This window comes from Mustelus asterias, chromosome 13 (genome assembly GCF_964213995.1).
Source record: "Mustelus asterias chromosome 13, sMusAst1.hap1.1, whole genome shotgun sequence".
NCBI classification, from domain to species: Eukaryota; Metazoa; Chordata; class Chondrichthyes; order Carcharhiniformes; family Triakidae; genus Mustelus; species Mustelus asterias.
In genome coordinates, this window is record NC_135813.1 from 94,900,699 (window position 1) to 94,924,921 (window position 24,223).

General features: G+C 39.1%; 1 protein-coding gene across 2 annotated transcripts in view; it reads left to right on the plus strand.

Moving 5' to 3' along the window:
- The window catches only part of LOC144502901 (protein phosphatase Slingshot homolog 1-like), a 91,011-nt gene that overhangs the window by 20,686 nt on the left and 46,102 nt on the right, over positions 1-24,223 (plus strand). Inside the window, exons 2-3 of one of the 2 annotated variants that reach the window (XM_078227310.1) lie at positions 3,651-3,691; positions 15,829-15,929. In XM_078227310.1, the coding sequence (XP_078083436.1) occupies positions 3,651-3,691; positions 15,829-15,929 (142 nt within the window). Of the gene's footprint in view, positions 1-3,650; positions 3,692-15,828; positions 15,930-24,223 lie in introns of those variants that run through there. The other variant, XM_078227311.1, reaches the window with a different exon arrangement.

The window sequence follows — 24,223 nt, forward strand, 5'->3', positions numbered from 1 at the left end:
AGCATCATCCTTGCTATTGCATCTTTCTCTCTCTCGCACTGTCAGACCTTTACAAAGATCAGCAAGTGGAAAAAAATTACTTATGTATTATCACCTTGAACCCTTCAGTGTGTTAACAATTAGAGATGCTAATGCTGCTTGGCAGCACTGCAGCAATGCAGAGTTAGCCTTTGCTCTTTGTTAGTGTACATACTGCATTTCATTTTAATGTTACATAAGGGAATGGTTTACCGTGTTCCAATCTATCACAAGTACATGAACTTTATTGTCTATTCCTGTTCTGAAGTGACAGATTACTGTTATCCTTAAAGCCTTACTGTTCGTGGTCTTTAATGCTAACAGAAACTCACAATTGAAACACTTATGCATGCTTCCACATAATAGAATATAACAGATATGGGACGGCATGGTGGCACAGTGGTTAGCACTGCTGCCTCACAGCGCCAAGGACCGGGTTCAATTTCGGCCTCGGGTCACTGTCTGAGTGGAGTTTGCACATTCTGCGTGGGTTTCCTCTGGGTGCTCCGGTTTCCTCCCACATTCCAAAGACTTTTGGATCAGGTTGATTGGTCATACCAAATTGACCCTCGTGTGGGGGGACTAGTAGGATAAAAAAGTGAGGTTATGGGGATAGGGCCTGGGTGGGATTGTGGTTGGTGCAGCCTCGATAGGCCGAATAGCCTTCGTCTCCACTGTAGGGATTCTGATTCTACGATATGAACCCTTGTGAATACTGATAACTGTCTCATTGAAGCTTGGTTTTTGGACCTCATGGCAGTATTCAAATTATGTTGCTGCTTTAATTGTATAAACTTTTGCATTCAAGGTGAGAGAGAATTACCAATGAAATTTTGATCTGCATAAATAGTTCTAGTTGAGTAACTAAAATGGTGGGTGCAAATTGCCAAAGATTTAACATTCCTTAATGAATATTTTGTTATGACATCAAATTATCTATAGGCTGACAAAATGGATTGAATGTGTTCTAGTCCTAGAAATACTCACCATTCTTGCCAGTCAGTAGCACCAAAAATCTGCTACATAAATACTTAATCAGTAGTTTTTTTTTGTTCAAGACAAGTCCTCATTCCTGGAGTATGAGCAAAACAGAAGTGCTTTTTATCCAAGATGCTGGTTGGATTATCTACCCAAAGGAGCTTTGGGAAAGTGATTGTAGTAACAGGAATTTTGAAGCTCATGTCTCACCCACTAAGAAATTTACAACAATCCTGGTTCCTCTTAGAGTTAAGAGTTGGACTATCTTAAAATTTTAGCTCTTGATGCTCCTGATTATTGGTTAAAATAATGACCAACTAGAGTAGGTTAATTTTCTTCCATAAATAGACAAACGTCTTTGTGATTGCTTCTTGCAATATTTCTTTCTGTCTCTTGCCTGTTGAATCTGGAGCGTGCTATGCATTGGTATTCTGTATTAGATTTGATTTGATTTATTATTGTCACATGTATTGAAATATAGTGAAAAGTATTGTTTCTTGCATGCTATACAGACCAAAAGTACCGTTCATAGAATACAGAGGGGAGAAGGAAAGGAGAGGCTGCAGAATATTGTGCTGCATTCACAGAAGGTGTAGAGGAAGATCAGCTTAAAATATGGTAGACCCGTCCAAAAATCTGATGGCAGCAGGCAGCATTGGCCATTAGGTCCCTAATACAAAACACATCTTATTGGTTCTGCTTTGTTTTGTAATATACTAAAATATATTCATGTAGACTGCTGGAAATCTTTTTTTTAATATATCTTTTAGGTCATTGTAATAATTATCTGAATACATGAGTAAAGCTCAAAGACGCAATTTAATACACATCTACACGTATCAGAGGCTGATATGCATTCCAAACTCCCAGCTACACAGACAAATTGCATGAAAGTTTTGACAGTTGCAGTCTGACTTAAAATCCTTTCTTCGTTGCATTGCCAAGGTAAAAATTGATCTCACATCCCACTCTTAGTTAATGCGTCCATTTGCACCTGCTTCCACCATTTTCGGCATTGTTCATCCCCTTAAATTCAGTTGTGTTCCTTAGTCATCACTGCTTCCAATGGATTATCTTAGAATGGGTTATCCTTAGACTTATAACTGACCGAAGCCACATTTAAATTGGATTTTCTGTGAAATCGCATTTACACCACATGAAATCCATACCAGTCCTAGCAAGTGCTTAACACGGCTTCCAGTCCTGGCAGTTTTATATCCATTGCGTGATCAGCAATATGAGAAAACTTCAGATATCTAATTGGCTGAAGACATTTTATATTTGATTTTCACTATCCATGTAAAACTAGTTTATGCTAGCAGTGCAAACAGACTCATAGCAAATCAGCGACCAATTTTTTTTTTACCAGACCAGTTGGAAAATCATAGATTAGAATCGTGGAATCCCAGCAGTGCAGAAAGAGGTGATTCGGCCCAGCGAGTCTGCACCAACAGCACTCCCACCCAGGCCCTATCCCCATAACCCCATATATTTACCCTGTTAATCTCCCTGACACTATAGGGCAATTGAACATGGCCAATCAACCTAACCTGCACATCTTTGGACTGAGAAGAAACCGGAGTACCTGGAGGAAACCCACGCAGACACGGGGAGAAATTGCAAACTGCAGATTTGAACCCAGGTCCCTGTGCTATGAGACTGTCACCGTGCCGCCCATTTGTTGCCATGATTTTTAATTTCAAACCAAAAATAAGCCACAGTGAGATGAACAAAGGAATGTCTAAAATAAATTTGAGTTATCATTCTAAAAATTTAAGTAGCCATGGTGTAAAATCAGTTTCCATTTCACCTCGTATCTAATTTGCACTGCTGGCATAAACCACTTTCACCCCAAATATAGAATTTTTCCTACTTTGTCTGGTAGGTAAACCTTAATGTTGAGCTCTGAACAATAATATATCCTCTGGCGTCATTGATTATTGACTATTTAAAAGCTGGGCTTTTGTAAGCTTTAATCAGAAAACATCCATCAAATTTCTATAATTCATATGAGATAATGTAAAATACTAGGTTCACAACAGTGTGAGGCAAAGAATGATGTCTTTTTCTTATATTCTAAACTCTTGCATTTGTGGGGATTTTAATTTTGATGGTTTTAAAAATGTAATGAAACCAATATTGATTTGATAACTTTTAAGATGAAATTCCCATGTGTAATACACAGGTGTTTCGCCTCTGGAACATGCAATAAAAATCCAGATTGATGAGTTGGAAGTTGTCTGCAAAGGACTAATGTATAATGGTTCTGTGCTATTTCAGACCAAGTTTCCAATTTTATAGCACAAAACTATCCATAATGTCATGATGTTTTTAGCTCATGCAGAGACAAGAGGAAATAGAAAAAATGTGTTGTAGAGTGCAGATTTTTCATGGCAGGGGTCTGTGCATTTGGAAAATATGAACTTTTTTGATACACTTGAATTCTGTGATGTATTTATTGAAGGGACAAGAGCTTGCCACTGAGTAGGGACAGCAGAAGGTTTTTTTAAAAACAGATTCTTGTTTTGATCTTTCCAAGCAACCATGAACTTGAATAAGCTCCAAGTGATAACCATTCTGCTGTATCAAGGAATTTAAAGCAAACTTGGTACTCAAGAATTAATGAGGTTTTTTTTGTTCTTTTTCTCTTTCAGGAAGTTGGAAGTGATGATGAGCGTAGATTACAGCAACAAAGGTTAGTGTGCACAATTTTAGAACTATATTGCATATTTTGAGTAGTATTTCAAATGTTGATAATTGTGACTATTAATTTTCACTAAATCACTGAAAAGATAATATCTTAGGTTTTTCATGAAATTTTATTTCAAGTCATTTATATCTTCTTCATTCTATCGCCAATAGTCTCATCAAATGAGTTGTTTTCATAGCTCTCATATAACTGACAACTAACAATTGTAAAAGTCTCAGCCTCCAATTTTCCTTCCCTTTTGAGATGAGAAAAGATCGGCCTTCTCCCGGTCAATTAAATTTACAAACCTGTCATGGCAAATTGTAAATTTAAATCCAGAAGTTATAATTGAAACTATTGTTTTTTTGTTATTCCAAGAGACAAATTGTTGTGAAGTGCAATCGCCAAAAACTGCATGATTTAACTTATAAGGGGATTCTCCAGGCCCACCATCTCCTGGCAAGAATCGCGATGGCCTGGAGATTCGGGTGTTGGCTGAAAACTGGGTTTTGTGCTGGTCGCCTATAAAAATAGGTGGGAAGGCAAGTGATGAGGATGACACAAAGGGTTTACAGAAAGATATAGATAGGTTAAGTGAGTGGGCAAAAACTTGGCAGACGAAATATAATGTAGGCAACTGTAAAGTAAAGGAGCTGAAAATTATCTAAATGGAGGGAGACTGCATAAAGCTGTAGCACAGAGGAATTTGGGAGTTTTTGTGCATAAATCACAAAAGGCTAGCATGTAAGTTCAGGAGGTAATAGGGAAGGCAAATGGAATGTTGGCTTTTATTTCAAAGGGAATAGAGTATAAAAATAGGGAAGTTGTGCTAAAACTAAACAAGGAAGTAGTTAGACCACACCTAGAATACTGTGAACAGTTTTGGTCCTATTTAAGGAATGATATACTGGCATCATGAGAGTAGGCTGGGCCTGTACTCTTTGGAATTTAGAAGAATGAGAGGTGAACTTATTGAGACATATATACGATTCTCAGGGGGTTTGACAAGGCACATGCTAAGAGGTTGTTTCCCCTTGTGGGAGGATCTATGACCAGAGGGTATAATCGCAGAGCAAGGGGTTGTTCATTTAAGACAGAGATTAGGAGGAATTTATTTTCTCTGAGGGTAGTGAGTCTGTGGAATTCCTTACCACAGAGAGCTGTAGAGGTTGGGTCATTAAGTATGTTCAAGGCTGAGATCGACAGATTTTTAATCAGTAAGGAAATCAAGGGTTATGGGTATAAGGCAGGAAAATGGAGTTGGATGGCACGGTGCCTCACAGTGCCAGGGACCCAGGTTCGATTCCAGCCTTGGGTGATTGTGTGGAGTTTGCATGTTCTCCCCATGTCTGTGAGAGATTCTTCCCAGAGTCCAAAATATGTGCAGGTTGGATGGATTGGCCATGATAAATTGCCCCTTAGAGTGTTCAAAAGATGTACAAGTTAGGTGGATTAGCCATGGTAATTGCACAGGGTTGCAACTTTATTGCTCTGTACTCAATTGCAGTAACCTGGGAATGGAGTGGAAGAGCAGTTTCATTAGTCCTACAGGCCTTTGCTGGTATAAAGTAGTTAAGTGGTCATACGTAGTATAAATCCTGCAGTACAATGCCATTACAATTACATTTCTTAATGTTCTGCCGTTTGTTTCTGTAATCTCTCAATTTATACTTGGGTATTCTGTTTGCAGAAATGCAATATTCCATCTGCATGCAGCTTTACCTGTTCATCTGGAAGAAAATCTGAATAATTGATATTCATTTGTCCTAACAAACTATAGCATTATTCCCGTCATGGGTATACTTTCTTTTAGTTGATTCTTCTTGATTGTAATCTAGTGCTATGCAAAAAAAAGTGAATGTTTACTAGTCAAAAACTCTAATCCTCTCATCCAACATATGGTATCGAACATGTTTCACCATTTTTAGGTCCTTTTGTATCCTTCACAATTTCTTGGGTTAGCTGGGTAAGGCACTGAAAGCTGATCCATTTCGGTGGATGTAAATCCCATAAATCACATTTGCATCCAGCGTAAAAAAATTCAATATCTTCATTTCTGACACACTTTCCCAATATTGCATGGAATTCTTTATGTATTTCTTCTACTGGTCACTTGGTGGGGATAGATGCACTGCAAATTGATAGTCTAATAGAAATAGCTAGCTGCTATTTCTAGTCACTAGCACCATTCTAGTCACCTGCACTAATTTTAATAGAAAATGCTATGTGTGCATGCACAGAATTTACTGCTTGTGTATGTTTACTTAAAAATAACTTCTAGTAACTCACAATAATCAAAAACAGAAACATTTACATACCCTGCTTTTATGATATTTTGCCAGCAAACACACAAAACAGATGCATCATGCCATGTGAATGAATTTTGAGATCACGTGGCCAATGACAGTGTTTTATTTTATTTACCAATTAGAAATACAGTTCATTAGATCTGGGCTGCTTGACAGCGTATAAAGCACTGTTGTTGGCTTCATCGGAAAGATAGAGGGGTTCCTGAAATAACCAAGCAGTGTGTTCATTGTTGCAGTTACATGGTGCTGCAGAAGACCTACTTCTATTGAACTGCAAAAGATTTTTTCAGAAATCATTAATAGTAGTAGCAGAGTGAATGACAATACAATGAAGTATCTGATCATATATTGTGCATAAAGACAAGGTAAAATATCTTGCAAGATTTTCCTGATGTACCTACCCATTTAACACTCATTGTAATAAAATTATACTTGCGTTGTAATAAACCCTTGTGTAGGGTTTTATCACAAAATATCTCAAAAGTAGTTTGTACTTTGGAAAGGTGTTAAGAAAAAATACTGGGATGACTTTTAATACATCTGCTAGACATGAACATGAAAACCATGAGATTTAAAATTATTTTTAGACACCATTCCAAGATCCTGAAGCCATCGATCAATATGTTTGATTGTGTATTCTCTTGGCTGGCAATCCCAAAAGTGAAGTTCACAGAGCAGCTGTGCATTTATAAGAACTTATGGGGCAAGATCTTCCTCTCCCTCCGCAGTGTGTTTCACAGTGGCTGGAGGCAGTGCACCACTTCCTGGCAATGGGATCTTATGATTCTGCCGTTGTCAACTGAGTTTCCCATTGAACGCACCCCTCACCACTGGGAACCCCGTGTTGGGGGTGTGCTGTTGGCAGGAGTGTAAGATCCTACCGGTGTAAACACCAGCAAGATTTTGTCAATGGAAAGGGAAACTACTTCTACATTGGCTTTTTCCAGTAAAATATATTGTAAGAGAGCTCAAGTATACTGAATTAGGTAAACAACAGATCTGGAGTTTCAACGGATGTTTCTTCCCACAAATGACTTCTGTCTAGCAGAATTGTTCGTAAGAAGCAAGAAATAACCTCATTCTAGTTCTAGCACTTAAGATGTAAACTGAGGATTAAAAAACAAACTTTGAAGACAACATCAATGGGAAACCCATCTGTTGTGTTTTTTTTGGAAAATATGTATGTTGATGGGTCAGAATTCTAACTAATATACATGACAGCTAAGTTAAACCAGGTTGTTGATGACTGTATTTACTGGCCCTTGTTCTTGCAGGAAACAGGCTGCTGAGTCACATCCTTCCAAGGACTCTATATCCTGACTTAGCTTTCTGTCTAATGTAGGGATGCTTGAAGATTGCTACTCTGTTTAACAGATTGATTACTGGAAATGTTATCCCTCTGGAATTGAAGAGGAAATATTTTTCATACAGTTGTTTTCTAAAAAAAATATTCTGTAAAAACAATTAAGCCATGTTTTAAGGAAGCAGTTGTGAACAAATTGTAGACAAATGAAACCTATCTCCATTTGCAATACATATACTAAAACATATACTGGAGAAAATGAAGCAATATTTTGTACTTTTTTTAAATATGAAAGCAATTTTATTGTATTAAGTTTTGCTGTGCTGTTTTCTTTTTAAAGCTTATCTACGTCATGTTGATGTGTTCCTGACACCTGACATCAGTTGGTGTTACCTCTGCATTACCTGTGGGTCAAACTGCTAAATAAGATATTAGAAAGGGAGAGAATGATACTAGCCTTTAGAAAAGTGAAAAGAAAGTTTTCATAGGTGCAGGTTCTGTTCTTACAAGCAAAGGATTGCAGTTGTGAAATTCCTAATAGTTTACCAAGTTCACAATGGAATTGGTTAGGGATCAAAGGGTAAAATTAGTCTTGTGTTTTCAACATACTTCATATGAAGTTGATCTTTCTCTATACCTTAGCTATGACTGTAACATTCTGCACCCTTTCCTTCTCTATGGTATGCTTTGTCTGTATAGCACACAAGAAACAATACTTTTCACTGTATACTAATACATGTGACAATAAATCAAATCAAAGACATGCTACATGGAAGATTCTGCTGATCTAATTTTTAACTCCCAGTTTAAATTTACATTTTGGGCTAACTGGGAAGGCAAAACGAGGCATTGCACTGATGTGTCTCAGATAGCTCTGCCCTAGGTTTAATTCTTTCAACCCTGTTCCCCTCCCCCTTCTAGCATCTGCTGTTGTCAGTTCTCAGTGAGAAATAAAGACTCTACAAAAAGGGTGAACCATCCATGGCTAACTAAGGAAGTTAAGGATGATATCACATTAAAAGAAAAGCCGTGCGATCTTGTGAAGACTACTGGTAGATTGGAAAACCTTAGAAACCGACAAATGATGATTCTTAAAAAGTGAGAAAATAGATTGAGACTAAACTAGCAAGAACTATAAAAACAGGCATTTAAAGCTTCTAAGAGTACAAAAAAGGAACAGAGTAACCCAAGTAAATGTTGGTCCCTTAGAGGGTGAGGCTGAATTAGTGGAAAACAAGGAAATGTCAGAGACTTTGAATAAATATTTTGTACCCAAAGAAAAAATGCTCAAAAATCTCATCAGCATCTGTAAGGAGAGAAAAGAGCTGACGTTTCGAGTCCAGATGACCCTTTGTCAATATTTTGTATTTGTCTTCATGATAGAAGATACTTAAAGCATCCCAAGAGTAGTAGAAAATCAAGAAGAAAAAGGTAGGGAGAAACTTAAAATAACCATCATCACTAGAGGAAAAATACTCAGCCAATGGATCTAAAAGCTGATGAGTCACAAGAACATAAAAAAGAAACTAGACCTATTTCAGAGGGCACCTTGTCTTCAAAGGGGTACCATGGATATCCAAATGATTCCACAAAATTCAGACATGTTCTTACCTGGTCTAATCTGCAAATTCCAGGTTCTACACACCTGGCGTATAAAATCCCACTTCCAGTGGAGACAGCTGATGATTTAAATGGCCAGCTGTCTCTTTAAAATGTGCATGTGTGAAATGCGACCCTTCCACCCCCATTCCCACCTCCTGCAAAAATGGAAGTATTGTGTTCGGAGATGGGACATTTTTGGCTACTTCTGTGTAAATCTGGGACTTTGTGTCCTCCTCACAACTTGTGTTCCTAACTATCTTTGTATCACCAGCAACTTTGACTACAGTATACTTGGTTGCATCATCCAAGTCATTGATATAGATTGTAAGTAATTAACATCCCACTACTGATCCCTGTGGCATCCTACGAATTACCAACCTGAAAATGAACCATTTTTCCTGACTATTTCTTTTAGTTAGCCAAATCTCTATATAATATATTACCCCCAACACAAGCTCTTACCTTGTGTAGTAATGTTTTATATAGCAGCTTATACAATGCCGTTTGGAAATCCAAATGCAGTATTTCTATTGGTTATCCTTCAACCCACCCTCAACCCTATTTCCACTAAACTACCCACCACCCAACTTTCCTCCTAAACCATTGAGAGGTGATATTGGAAGCAGTTGCTTCTCTTGAGGTGTATCCTACTCCCCATCCAATCTGCTCCCATGCTAAAAATAAAACAGTCTTGATCCTCTGTCCATGCAAACTACCTCCCCATCTTCAACCTTTTCCTTGTAGGTGCCCCTATCTCCAAAATGCATGCACCTTTTACTTGTCTCTTCCTTTGACTCTCCCCGATCGAGTTTTTGTCCCTGCCACGACACTGAATACTGAAAATCCACCCCACAGCATGGAAATGGCTCTAAACATAGTCAAATTTAACAGGCTTATGCCTGTGTCCATGATGCATTATCTTCCCTTAAATACTTTGATTTGGTTGACAACATTCTCCTCTAATTTCCCACATCCATTATTCAATGGAACTGCACTTATTTCCAGGCTTACTTATTCAATCATAAGCAAAGTATCTCCAGCAATGGCATTTTACTTGACCATCAGGAAAGTGATACAAAATACTTAAGTGTACTGTGTTTTATGACAAGACATTTGGATAATGTATTTGTATGTGGAGGATAAACAATTTTCAAAGAATGAATAACACCACATCAATGGTAAGTGATCAACAAATCTAGTGATTTTTTTAGATACGTAAATTATTGGATTTGCAGTTCGTGGTAAAGAGTCAGTGTTATGACTGACCTAAAAAGCTACCCACAAAGAGTGGACCCTGGAACATAAATGTCTTCTATTCTGACATGACTTAGAATTTGGCATCATCACCCAGCAGCATTGCAGGCAGCATGGATGCTAATCAACCAGATTGAAGAATTCCCACAAATATAGGGTTTATAATTCACATTTTAATCATTGAAAGTGAAATAAATTAAAATTAATCGTTAACATTTTTTTAAAAAATGAAATGTTTAATTGTTTGAAAGAAATGAGATTTGAACTTGTAAAATTAGTCTCCAGGGCCAAAAAGGTTGATCAACAGTAAAAACTCACTCCTAATTGAACGGGGTTTAACACATTCATTTTTTTTTAACAGCAAGAATAATACATATAAAGTTGAATTTCACGTTAAGTTGTTTACTGTGTTGATCGTGTGAAGACTGCAACAGTGGAGAAACCTATGGAAAAGTAGGAATTCACTGAGGGCACCTTCTGGATTTTCGCATTTAATTTCACATACCAAAAGTTGCTGTCAGTTTAGCAGTATAATGATGGCAATCAGTGACTGTTTCACTGTCATTACAACCACAAATTTGAGACCAATAGCTTGACTAGAAGAGGTTTGATTCAGGATGAGCTACATTTTAGAGATGTGAAGTAATGTGTCTTTCATTGCTGAAGCTATTAGATTCTGCTCAATGATGAGCAGTTGGATTGCCATTTACAAATTCTCATCACTTTCAAAGTCCTTCACTTACACAAGAATGGGAAGGATTATTGGATAATTTCAGCCTTGTGTTATGCTTTTTACTTTTGCATAACTGTTCAGAGTAGTTTATAAATCTCATTAACTGTGGTTCATGTTTAACTACCCTAATGGTCTGTCCATTACTTTGAAATAATGTAATGAGGGAGCCTTCAGTGTGTGAGTTTGAGTATTAGTTGACATTTCTAGTGTTTGTATTAAATGTATATTGCATTGATTTTATAAAGTTTGAAAATGCTTAGGCACAGATGCCACAATAACTGTATAGGAGGAATTGTTCATGCTTGCTACATGTTTTAAAACTATTCTTCAATAGATGCTATAAAATCCAATCCAAAGCATGCTTTGCAATTAATTCTAGGTTAGTAAGTAAAATTTTGAAAATGTATAAAGTTAAGTTGTGTGTAGATATTGGGTGAGGAAAGCATCAGGCTTTGGCTGTAACTAGCACCTGGAAATGGTATGCAGTTGTTGAATTATAATGGCTCACCCCGACAGTCCATCTCTCTGATACAATCGGAGTTTGATCTCAGAGTCAACCATACCACAACACATTTATTTATTTAGCCTCAACAAATCTAGTGATCAAAGCTTATTTCCTTGATTTGCATGAACGTCATAAATATATTTAATGAAAGCTTACTGTCACCAAGGACACTATCTTGTATCAGAGTTCTTCTGCTAGTGATTTAGGAGAACTCTGGCCCGGCAAAATGCAAGTTCCCTTCAGTGATCCAGCTGCATTGAAGGACTCCCTGTTTGCAAGTACTGCCATGTTCTGAAAAGTCAACTTTTTTTCTCAAGTGAATCTTCTTCTGATTTCAGCTAGAGTAGCACATATCTGTAGGTTAAGACTGTCTTTTATTAAATAATAAACAGGGCAAGCTTTTGTCCTCACGCTTTTATTTGTTCTCATAGTTTGTAACTAACTTTAAGTAATATGGCTAAGAAAATCAAGTAAGAAGTTTAACAACACCAGGTTAAAGTCCAACAGGTTTATTTGGTAGCAAAAGCCACACAAGCTTTCGGAGCTGCAAGCCCCTTCTTCAGGTGAGTGGGAATTCTGTTCACAAACAGAGCATATAAAGACACAGACTTAATTTACATGAATATAATTACATACATGAATATAATTACATACATATTCATGTAAATTAAGTCTGTGTCTTTATATGCTCTGTTTGTGATGAGTCACAAGAACATAAAAAAGAAACTAGACCTATTTCAGAGGGCACCTTGTCTTCAAAGGGGTACCATGGATATCCAAATGATTCCACAAAATTCAGACATGTTCTTACCTGGTCTAATCTGCAAATTCCAGGTTCTACACACCTGGCGTATAAAATCCCACTTCCAGTGGAGACAGCTGATGATTTAAATGGCCAGCTGTCTCTTTAAAATGTGCATGTGTGAAATGCGACCCTTCCACCCCCATTCCCACCTCCTGCAAAAATGGAAGTATTGTGTTCGGAGATGGGACATTTTTGGCTACTTCTGTGTAAATCTGGGACTTTGTGTCCTCCTCACAACTTGTGTTCCTAACTATCTTTGTATCACCAGCAACTTTGACTACAGTATACTTGGTTGCATCATCCAAGTCATTGATATAGATTGTAAGTAATTAACATCCCACTACTGATCCCTGTGGCATCCTACGAATTACCAACCTGAAAATGAACCATTTTTCCTGACTATTTCTTTTAGTTAGCCAAATCTCTATATAATATATTACCCCCAACACAAGCTCTTACCTTGTGTAGTAATGTTTTATATAGCAGCTTATACAATGCCGTTTGGAAATCCAAATGCAGTATTTCTATTGGTTATCCTTCAACCCACCCTCAACCCTATTTCCACTAAACTACCCACCACCCAACTTTCCTCCTAAACCATTGAGAGGTGATATTGGAAGCAGTTGCTTCTCTTGAGGTGTATCCTACTCCCCATCCAATCTGCTCCCATGCTAAAAATAAAACAGTCTTGATCCTCTGTCCATGCAAACTACCTCCCCATCTTCAACCTTTTCCTTGTAGGTGCCCCTATCTCCAAAATGCATGCACCTTTTACTTGTCTCTTCCTTTGACTCTCCCCGATCGAGTTTTTGTCCCTGCCACGACACTGAATACTGAAAATCCACCCCACAGCATGGAAATGGCTCTAAACATAGTCAAATTTAACAGGCTTATGCCTGTGTCCATGATGCATTATCTTCCCTTAAATACTTTGATTTGGTTGACAACATTCTCCTCTAATTTCCCACATCCATTATTCAATGGAACTGCACTTATTTCCAGGCTTACTTATTCAATCATAAGCAAAGTATCTCCAGCAATGGCATTTTACTTGACCATCAGGAAAGTGATACAAAATACTTAAGTGTACTGTGTTTTATGACAAGACATTTGGATAATGTATTTGTATGTGGAGGATAAACAATTTTCAAAGAATGAATAACACCACATCAATGGTAAGTGATCAACAAATCTAGTGATTTTTTTAGATACGTAAATTATTGGATTTGCAGTTCGTGGTAAAGAGTCAGTGTTATGACTGACCTAAAAAGCTACCCACAAAGAGTGGACCCTGGAACATAAATGTCTTCTATTCTGACATGACTTAGAATTTGGCATCATCACCCAGCAGCATTGCAGGCAGCATGGATGCTAATCAACCAGATTGAAGAATTCCCACAAATATAGGGTTTATAATTCACATTTTAATCATTGAAAGTGAAATAAATTAAAATTAATCGTTAACATTTTTTTAAAAAATGAAATGTTTAATTGTTTGAAAGAAATGAGATTTGAACTTGTAAAATTAGTCTCCAGGGCCAAAAAGGTTGATCAACAGTAAAAACTCACTCCTAATTGAACGGGGTTTAACACATTCATTTTTTTTTAACAGCAAGAATAATACATATAAAGTTGAATTTCACGTTAAGTTGTTTACTGTGTTGATCGTGTGAAGACTGCAACAGTGGAGAAACCTATGGAAAAGTAGGAATTCACTGAGGGCACCTTCTGGATTTTCGCATTTAATTTCACATACCAAAAGTTGCTGTCAGTTTAGCAGTATAATGATGGCAATCAGTGACTGTTTCACTGTCATTACAACCACAAATTTGAGACCAATAGCTTGACTAGAAGAGGTTTGATTCAGGATGAGCTACATTTTAGAGATGTGAAGTAATGTGTCTTTCATTGCTGAAGCTATTAGATTCTGCTCAATGATGAGCAGTTGGATTGCCATTTACAAATTCTCATCACTTTCAAAGTCCTTCACTTACACAAGAATGGGAAGGATTATTGGATAATTTCAGCCTTGTGTTATGCTTTTTACTTTTGCATAACTGTTCAGAGTAGTTTATAAATCTCATTAACTGTGGTTCATGTTTAACTACCCTAATGGTCTGTCCATTACTTTGAAATAATGTAATGAGGGAGCCTTCAGTGTGTGAGTTTGAGTATTAGTTGACATTTCTAGTGTTTGTATTAAATGTATATTGCATTGATTTTATAAAGTTTGAAAATGCTTAGGCACAGATGCCACAATAACTGTATAGGAGGAATTGTTCATGCTTGCTACATGTTTTAAAACTATTCTTCAATAGATGCTATAAAATCCAATCCAAAGCATGCTTTGCAATTAATTCTAGGTTAGTAAGTAAAATTTTGAAAATGTATAAAGTTAAGTTGTGTGTAGATATTGGGTGAGGAAAGCATCAGGCTTTGGCTGTAACTAGCACCTGGAAATGGTATGCAGTTGTTGAATTATAATGGCTCACCCCGACAGTCCATCTCTCTGATACAATCGGAGTTTGATCTCAGAGTCAACCATACCACAACACATTTATTTATTTAGCCTCAACAAATCTAGTGATCAAAGCTTATTTCCTTGATTTGCATGAACGTCATAAATATATTTAATGAAAGCTTACTGTCACCAAGGACACTATCTTGTATCAGAGTTCTTCTGCTAGTGATTTAGGAGAACTCTGGCCCGGCAAAATGCAAGTTCCCTTCAGTGATCCAGCTGCATTGAAGGACTCCCTGTTTGCAAGTACTGCCATGTTCTGAAAAGTCAACTTTTTTTCTCAAGTGAATCTTCTTCTGATTTCAGCTAGAGTAGCACATATCTGTAGGTTAAGACTGTCTTTTATTAAATAATAAACAGGGCAAGCTTTTGTCCTCACGCTTTTATTTGTTCTCATAGTTTGTAACTAACTTTAAGTAATATGGCTAAGAAAATCAAGTAAGAAGTTTAACAACACCAGGTTAAAGTCCAACAGGTTTATTTGGTAGCAAAAGCCACACAAGCTTTCGGAGCTGCAAGCCCCTTCTTCAGGTGAGTGGGAATTCTGTTCACAAACAGAGCATATAAAGACACAGACTTAATTTACATGAATATAATTACATACATGAATATAATTACATACATATTCATGTAAATTAAGTCTGTGTCTTTATATGCTCTGTTTGTGAACAGAATTCCCACTCACCTGAAGAAGGGGCTTGCAGCTCCGAAAGCTTGTGTGGCTTTTGCTACCAAATAAACCTGTTGGACTTTAACCTGGTGTTGTTAAACTTCTTACTGTGTTTACCCCAGTCCAACGCCGGCATCTCCACATTAAGAAAATCAAAACAGATGACTTTAGGCAATATAAAATGCAATTATCCATGACATCATTCATTACAATACAGCATCATCTCCAGCTGAAGAGGAATTTCACCCTCATTCTAGGATCATGAAAAACATTTATTTGAACAAGAAACCAGTGAGCGAGCAATTGGCACTGTGGCCCTGTGAACCAGCCTTTATGAAAGAAACAGGAGAAAGACAGCAATAAATTTAATGTAGATTACTTGAATGAAACTATTTTTCACTAATTTCTCTGACCTTTGTATTTGTTCTGTCTCTTATGCAGTCTCAGTGACAGTTTCTTCACGGTTAAGGGTGCAGCACTTTTTCTACAACAGGGAAGCAGCCCACAGGTTCCACGATGTTACCATCAGCATACATATGCAGGTGAGTGGTCTCTGGTCAAAACTCTCTTAAACAGAACTTGAGGTAAACAGTCACCTGGCTCATTAAATGATTAATACTGAGATTTGCTACCATAGTTCATATAAGTATGCTTTATTTTTAGTACACAAATAATACAGATCTGATTAAGCTGTTCAATTTCACTTAAATGAGTGGAGAAGTCTAAAAGTGTTCAAAGAGCTATTTGGACAAAGAAAATCATTGGAATGGCTGCAAAATCCACATCAATCAGTTAAAAGAAGAGGTTTGATTCAAGGTGAGCTATCTTTTACAGAGCCACAAAGTAATGTGTCCTTAATCCATTCCTGTAGCTTTCAGAAGAAAGGAGTAAGTCATTCAACCTTCAAATATGATTCTTCATTTAATTAGCTCACGGCTGATCTGTACCTCAGCTCAATTTACCCATCCTTGATCCATATCCTTTGATAACCATACCTAATAATCTATCGCACTCAGTCATGGTCCTTTACATTGATTTAGCCCAATGAGAAAGCAAATTTCAGATTTATTTTTTAAAAGGTGTTTCTAATTTCACTCCTAAATGGCTGTGTCCTAATTTTATAATTACATTATTTTTCACGATTCCTCCACCAGAGGAAATACTTTCTTTGTTCTTACCTTATTGAACCTTTTTATCACTTCAAACACTTCTCCAACCCCATTTGCAAAATGTATTGTAACCGTGCTGGTAGTATAACTGGGGGGCATTATGTTTAGATGTAGATCATTATAATTAAAAAGACAGAAAGCAAAAATAGTGTGATTATTTGTAGTGTAGGTTTGGAGATGTTTGAGTCATTTCCATAATCACTGGCTATTGATGAGAGATGAATATGTTCACTAGAATTTCAGTACAATGAAAATTGCAAAACAGAATTGGCGATTATGGTGGAATTTGAGATTTCAAAGCTTGTATTTTTTGAGATAGACCCAGACCCCAGTTGAAACTTCGAGTTGCAAAGGAAATTAAGACAAACTATGTTTGGACCAATACTTCTGGAGAGACTGAAAATTGGTTGAAATCATGTAAAAGCCATCGGAATTCAGTTGATGAAGATTCACAGGAAGGCTGAAAAAGACAGAGGCTCGATCCAGACACACAGAATAGGCATATATACAGTTGTTCCAATTGTTTCTGTTGCTTGAAGATAACAATGGTGAATCTACACCATGATGTGGAGATGCCGGCGTTGGACTGGGGTGAACACAGTAAGAGTTTTAACAGCACCAGGTTAAAGTCCAACAGGTTTATTTGGTAGCAAATACCATTAGCTTTCGGAGCGCTGCTCCTTCGTCAGGTTTCCACTCCATCTGACAAAGGAGCAGCGCTCCGAAAGCTAATGGTATTTGCTACCAAATAAACCTGTTGGACTTTAACCTGGTGTTGTTAAAACTCTTACTGAATCTACACCATCCAGACTGTTGTGAGCAGAATTGAGGTTTGGCAGACGAGCCATTTTTAATGAAGAATGTGCCTGTGGCACTTGAGTTGATTGTGCACTGCCGTTGACTGGGGATTAGACTAAATCTGAGAAGAAGAGGAGCTGAAATTCTTTGAGGAAGACGGAGTTTTGAAGAACATTGTGATTGAGATTGAGAATATCTAGGCTGAGTGAACTGCAAAGGCAATTAGTAACATCTCTCTTACTTTTATCAGCCATTTATTGTGTAATCGTTTATAATCACCCACAATTTGCCTGTTAATTCATGTTTAACTTGTGTTGATTTGGGGGTTTTAGAATATGGGTGGTTTGGCCCAAAAAATATTTAGTGTTTGCTCTGTTTTGCTATTACCAGTGGAATCTTGTGGCTTAATTCTTTCAGTAAATAACTGGGTTTTCTGATTTATTCTTTTAGCAAGAAGTCAATTGTCTCAATGTGGGGATAGGATGGATGAAGGGGAGGGCCTGGGTGAGATGCTCTTTCAGCGAGTCACGGCAGACTCAATGGGAAGATGGCCTCTTTCTGCACTGTAGAGATTCTATGATTGTCAAGACCATAACAAACAGAGGATAACAAAGAGAGAAATAAGGAAGGAGAGGATCAAATATGAAGGTAGGCTAGCCAGTAACATTAGGAATGATAGTAAAAGTTTCTTTAAATACATTAAAAACAAACGGGAGGCAAAAGTAGACATTGGGCCGCTCCAAAATGACGCTGGTAATCTAGTGATGGGAGACAAGGAAATAGCTGAGGAACTTAATAAGTACTTTGCGTCAGTCTTCACAGTAGAAGACATGAGTAATATCCCAACAATTCAGGAAAGTCAGGGGGCAGAGTTGAATATGGTTGCCATCACAAAGGAGAAAGTGCTAGAGAAACTAAAAGGTCTGAAAATTGATAAATCTCCGGGCCCAGATGGGCTACATCCTAGAGTTCTAAAGGAGATAGCTGAAGAAATAGTGGAGGCGTTAGTTATGATCTTTCAAAAGTCACTGGAGTCAGGGAAAGTCCCAGAGGATTGGAAAATCGCTGTTGTAACCCCACTGTTCAAGAAGGGAACAAGAAAAAAGATGGAAAATTATAGGCCAATTAGCCTAACCTCAGTTGTTGGCAAAATTCTAGAATCCATCGTTAAGGATGAGATTTCTAAATTCTTGGAAGTGCAGGGTCGGATTAAGACAAGTCAGCATGGATTTAGTAAGGGGAGGTCGTGCCTGACAAACCTGTTAGAGTTCTTTGAAGAGATAACGAATAGGTTAGACCAAGGAGAGCCAATGGATGTTATCTATCTTGACTTCCAAAAGGCCTTTGACAAGGTGCCTCACGGGAGACTGCTGAGTAAAATAAGGGCCCATGGTATTCGAGGCAAGGTACTAACATGGATTGACGATTGGCTGTCAGACAGAAGGCAGAGAGTTGGGATAAAAGGTTCTTTCTCAGAATGGCAACCGGTGACAAGTGGTGTCCCGCAGGGTTCAGTGTTGGGGCCACAGCTGTTCTCTTTATATATTAACGATCTAGATGACGGGACTGGGAGCATTCTGGCCAAGTTTGCCGATGATACAAAGATAGGTGGAGGGGCAGGTAGTATTGAGGAGGTGGGGAGGCTGCAGAAAGATTTAGACAGTTTAGGAGAGTGGTCCAAGAAGTGGCTGATGAAATTCAACGTGGGCAAGTGCGAGGTCGTACACTTTGGAAAAAAGAATAGAGGCATGGACTATTTTCTAAACGGTGACAAAATTCATAATGCTAAAGTGCAAAGGGACTTGGGAGTCCTAGTCCAGGATTCTCTAAAGGTAAACTTGCAGGTTGAGTCCGTAATTAAGAAAGCAAATGTAATGTTGTCATTTATCTCAAGAGGCTTGGAATACAAAAGCAGGGATGTACTTCTGAGGCTTTATAAAGCACTGGTTAGGCCCCATTTGGAGTACTGTGAGCAATTTTGGGCCCCACACCTCAGGAAGGACATACTGGCACTGGAGCGGGTCCAGCGGAGATTCACACGGATGATCCCAGGAATGGTAGGCCTGACATACGATGAACGTCTGAGGATCGTGGGATTATATTCATTGGAGTTTAGGAGGTTGAGGGGAGATCTGATAGAAACTTACAAGATAATGAACGGCTTAGATAGGATGGACGTAGGGAAGTTGTTTCCATTAACAGGGGAGACTAGGACGCGGGGGCACAGCCTTAGAATAAAAGGGAGTCACTTTAGAACAGAGATGAGGAGAAATTTCTTCAGCCAGAGAGTGGTGGGTCTGTGGAATTCATTGCCACAGAGGGCTGTGGAGGCCGAGACATTGAGCGTCTTCAAGACAGAAATTGATAAATTCTTGATTTCTCGAGGAATTAAGGGCTATGGGGAGAGAGCGGGTAAATGGAGTTGAAATCAACCATGATTGAATGGTGGAGTGGACTCGATGGGCCGAATGGCCTTACTTCCGCTCCTATGTCTTATGGTCTTATGGTCTAACACAATGAAAACATGTTTCAATAACTGCAGACATATTAATTAGTAAAAATGTAATGCGAGTTTGTACTATTACGTTTTTCGGTTAAACTTTTTATATATTTAATGTGACTTTACAAAAACAGTTTACAACTGTGTTTGTTCCATTTCAAAGACATTTCTTTGCAGCATTTATACATAAACTACATGTGTACTTCCCTGTTAATATAAAGAAGACATCCAAAGGCACTTTACAAACAGTAAAAGGAAACAGATGTCATGGTGAGACAGGAAAGATTAGGAGTATACAAGAGCTTTGCAAGGAGATGGATTTTTAGGGATAGAAAGAGTTCAGCCATGGTGGAGAGGTTTAGGGAGGGAATTCTGTAATGTAGAACTGAGACAACAATAGAATGAAGTGAGGAGATAATGCACAGAAGGCTATAGACGGAAGGACGGAGTGTTTGGTAAGGAGCATGTAGGGCTGTAATAGATCACCGATGAGACCGTGGACAAATTAGACTAGGTTGAGAATTTTAAATTTAGTGCGTGCAGTGACAGGGAGCCAGGATGGGGTCTATGGGGCAAGCAGTACTACTTATAGGACGGGATATGAGAGGCAGAGTTTTAGAATGTAGGAATTAATGAAGGACAGAAGTTACGAGACCAGCAAGGAAAACATTTGAAAAGTTGTGTGGTGGTAAAGATGTATGTAGCAGCTTTAGATCATAGGGCTGGACAATATGGAGGAAGAAATAACTGGATCTTAGTGCTGAATAGGATCAAACAGGTACGTAAGCTTACAATTGGTTTGGGTCAGACTTAAGAGTGGATAGGAGGGGAATGGAATCAGTAGCAAGGAAGTGGAGTTTAACATAGAAACATAGAAAATAGATGCAGGAGTAGGCCGTTTGACCCTTCGAGCCTGCACCACCATTCAATATGATCATGGTTGATCATGCACTTCAGTATCCCACTCCCACTTTCACTCCATACCCCTTGATCCCTTTAGCCACAAGGACTATGTCCAGCTCCTCCTTGAACATATCTAACAAACTGGCCCCAATAGCTTTCTGCAGTAGAGAATTCCACAGGTTCACAACTCTGAGTGAAGAAGTTCTTCCTTATCTCAGTCTTGAATGGCTTACCCCTTATTCTTAGACTGTGATTCTTAGTTCTGCACTTCCCCAACATCAGGAACATTCTTCCTGCATCGAGCCTGTCCAGTCCCATCAAGATTTTATGTGTTTCTGTGAGATCCCCTCTCACTCTTCTAAATTCCAGTGTGTACAAGCCCAGTCGATCTAGTCTCTCTTCATATGTCAGTCCTGCCATTCCAGGAATCAGTCTGGTGGACCTTCACTGGACTCCCTCAATAGCAAGGATGTCCTTCCTCAGACTAAGACACCAATACGGCACACAGTACTCACGGTGTGGCCTCACCAAGGTTCTTACTCCTGTGCTCAAATCCTCTTGCTGTGAAGGCCAGCATGCCATTAGCATTCCTCACCGCCTCCTGTACCTGCATACCAACCTTCAGCGACTGTTCCACCATGACACCCAGATCACATTGCATTTCCCCTTTTTCTAAACTGCCACCATTCAGAGGGACAGCAATGTCCTTCCTGTTTTTGCCACCAAAGTGGATAACTTCACATTTATCTACATTAGATTGCATTTACCAAGTATTTGCCCACTCAGCCAGTCTGTCCAAGTCACCCTGCAGCCTCTTAGCAGCCTTCTCACAGCACACACTGCCATCCAGTGTCGTCTGCAAATTTGTAGGTATTGCATTCAATTTCTTCTTCCAAATCATTAATGTATACTATGAATAGCTGGGGTCCCAGCACTGAACCATGGTACCCCACTAGTCACTGCCTGCCACTCTGTTAATAAAGGATAATATCAGGACGGTAGTGCGAGACGACATAGGCTCTAAGGAGCAAAACGTGGAATCGTTGTGGGTGGAGCTAAGGAATAGTACGGGGAGAAAGACACTGGTAGGCGTGGTCTATAGGCCCCCAAATAACTTAGAGGTGGGGAGGGCTATAAACAAGCAAATAATGGATGCGTGCAAAAGTGGAACGGCAATAATCATGGGGGATTTTAACCTACATATTGATTGGTCGACTCAAATTGGACGTGGAGGGCTTGAGGAAGAGTTCTTGGAATGCTGTCGGGATTGTTTCATTGAACAGTATGTTACAGAACCTACGCGAGAGCGAGCTATCTTGGATCTGGTTCTGTGCAATGAGACAGGTAGGATTAAGGATCTTCTTGTGAAGGATCCTCTTGGGATGAGTGATCATAATATGGTGGAATTTCTGATACAGATAGAGGGTGAGAAAGTAGGGTCCCAAACCAGTGTCCTCTGCTTGAACAGAGGGGAGTACGATAGGATGAGGGTGGAATTGGCTAATGTAGACTGGGCGAGCAGACTGGTAGGTAGGACAGCTGAGGAACAGTGGAGGATTTTTAAGGAGATTTTTTAAAGTACTCAGCAAAAATATATTCCGGTGATAAAGAAGGACTGTAAGAAAAAGGATAACCGGACGTGGATAACGAAGGAAATAAAGGAGAGTATTAAAATAAAATCAGATGCGTACAGAGTGGCCAAAAATAGTGGAGAATTAGTGGATTGGGAAAGCTTTAAAGAAAAACAAAGAACGACTAAGAAAGCGATTAAGAAAGGAAAGATAGATTATGAAACTAAACTAGCTCAAAATATAAAAAATGATAGTAAAAGTTTTTACAAGTATATAAAAAGGAATAGAGTGGCTAGAGTGAATGTTGGACCCTTGGAAGATGAGAGGGGGGATTTAATAGTGGAAAACGAGGAAATGGCTGAGACTTTAAATAAGTTCTTTGTGTCGGTCTTCACGGTGGAAGACACAAATAGTTTGCCGAATATTAGAGATCGAGAGTTGGTGGGAGGGGAGGTCCTTAATACAATTACTGTTACTAAGGAGGTGGTGAATCATAGAATCATAGAAACCCTACAGTGCAGAAGGAGGCCATTTGGCCCATCGAGTCTGCACCGACCACAATCCCACCCAGGCCCTATCCCCACATATTTTTACCCACTAATCCCTCTAACCTACGCATCCCAGGACTCTAAGGGGCAATTTTCTGTTTTTAACCTGGCCAATCAACCTAACCCGCACATCTTTGGACTGTGGGAGGAAACCGAAGCACCCGGAGGAAACCCACGCAGACACGAGGAGAATGTGCAAACTTCACACAGACAGTGACCCGAGCCGGGAATCGAACCCGGGACCCTGGAGCTGTGAAGCAGCAGTGCTAACCACTGTGCTACCGTGCTTGGTAGACTAATAGAACTGAAGGTAGACAAGTCCCCGGGCCCGGATGGAATGCATCCCAGGGTACTGAAAGAAATGGCTGAGGTAATAGCAGATGCGTTAGTAGTAATTTATCAAAATTCGCTGGACTCTGGGGTAGTGCCGGCTGACTGGAAAACAGCTACTGTTACGCTGCTGTTTAAAAAAGGAGGTAGACAAAAGGCGGGTAACTACAGGCCGGTTAGCTTAACGTCCGTAGTTGGGAAGATGCTAGAGTCCATTATTAAAGAGGAAATAACAGAGCACCTGAATAAGAATGGTTCGATCAAGCAGACGCAGCATGGATTCATGAAGGGAAAGTCGTGTTTGACGAATCTACTGGACTTTTATGAAGATGTCACTAGTGCGGTTGACAGAGGGGAACCGGTGGATGTGGTGTTTTTAGATTTCCAGAAGGCGTTCAATAAGGTGCCTCACAAAAGGTTGCTGCAGAAGATTGGGGTACACGGAGTTAGGGGTAAGGTGTTGGCGTGGATTGGGGATTGGCTATCTAACAGGAAGCAGAGAGTTGGGACAAATGGGTGCTTTTCTGGTTGGCAGTTGGTGACCAGTGGCGTGCCGCAGGGATCGGTGCTGGGGCCTCAATTGTTTACCATTTACATAGATGATCTGGAGGAGGGGACTGAATCTAGGGTATTCAAGTTTGCTGATGACACGAAGGTGAGTGGGAAAGCGAATTGCGTGGAGGACGCGGAAAGTCTGCAGAGAGATTTGGATAGGCTGAGCGAGTGGGCGAGGATCTGGCAGATGGAATATAACGTTAGCAAATGTGAGGTTATCCACTTTGGAAGAAATAATAGTAAATTGGAATATTATTTAAATGGAGAAAAATTACATCGTGCGACTGTGCAGAGGGACCTGGGGGTCCTTGTGCACGAATCGCAAAAACTCAGTCTGCAGGTGCAGCAGGTGATCAAGAAGGCAAATGGAATGTTGGCCTTTATCGCGAGGGGGATAGAATATAAAAGCAGGGAGGTCTTGCTGCAACTGTACAAGGCACTGGTGAGGCCGCAACTGGAGTA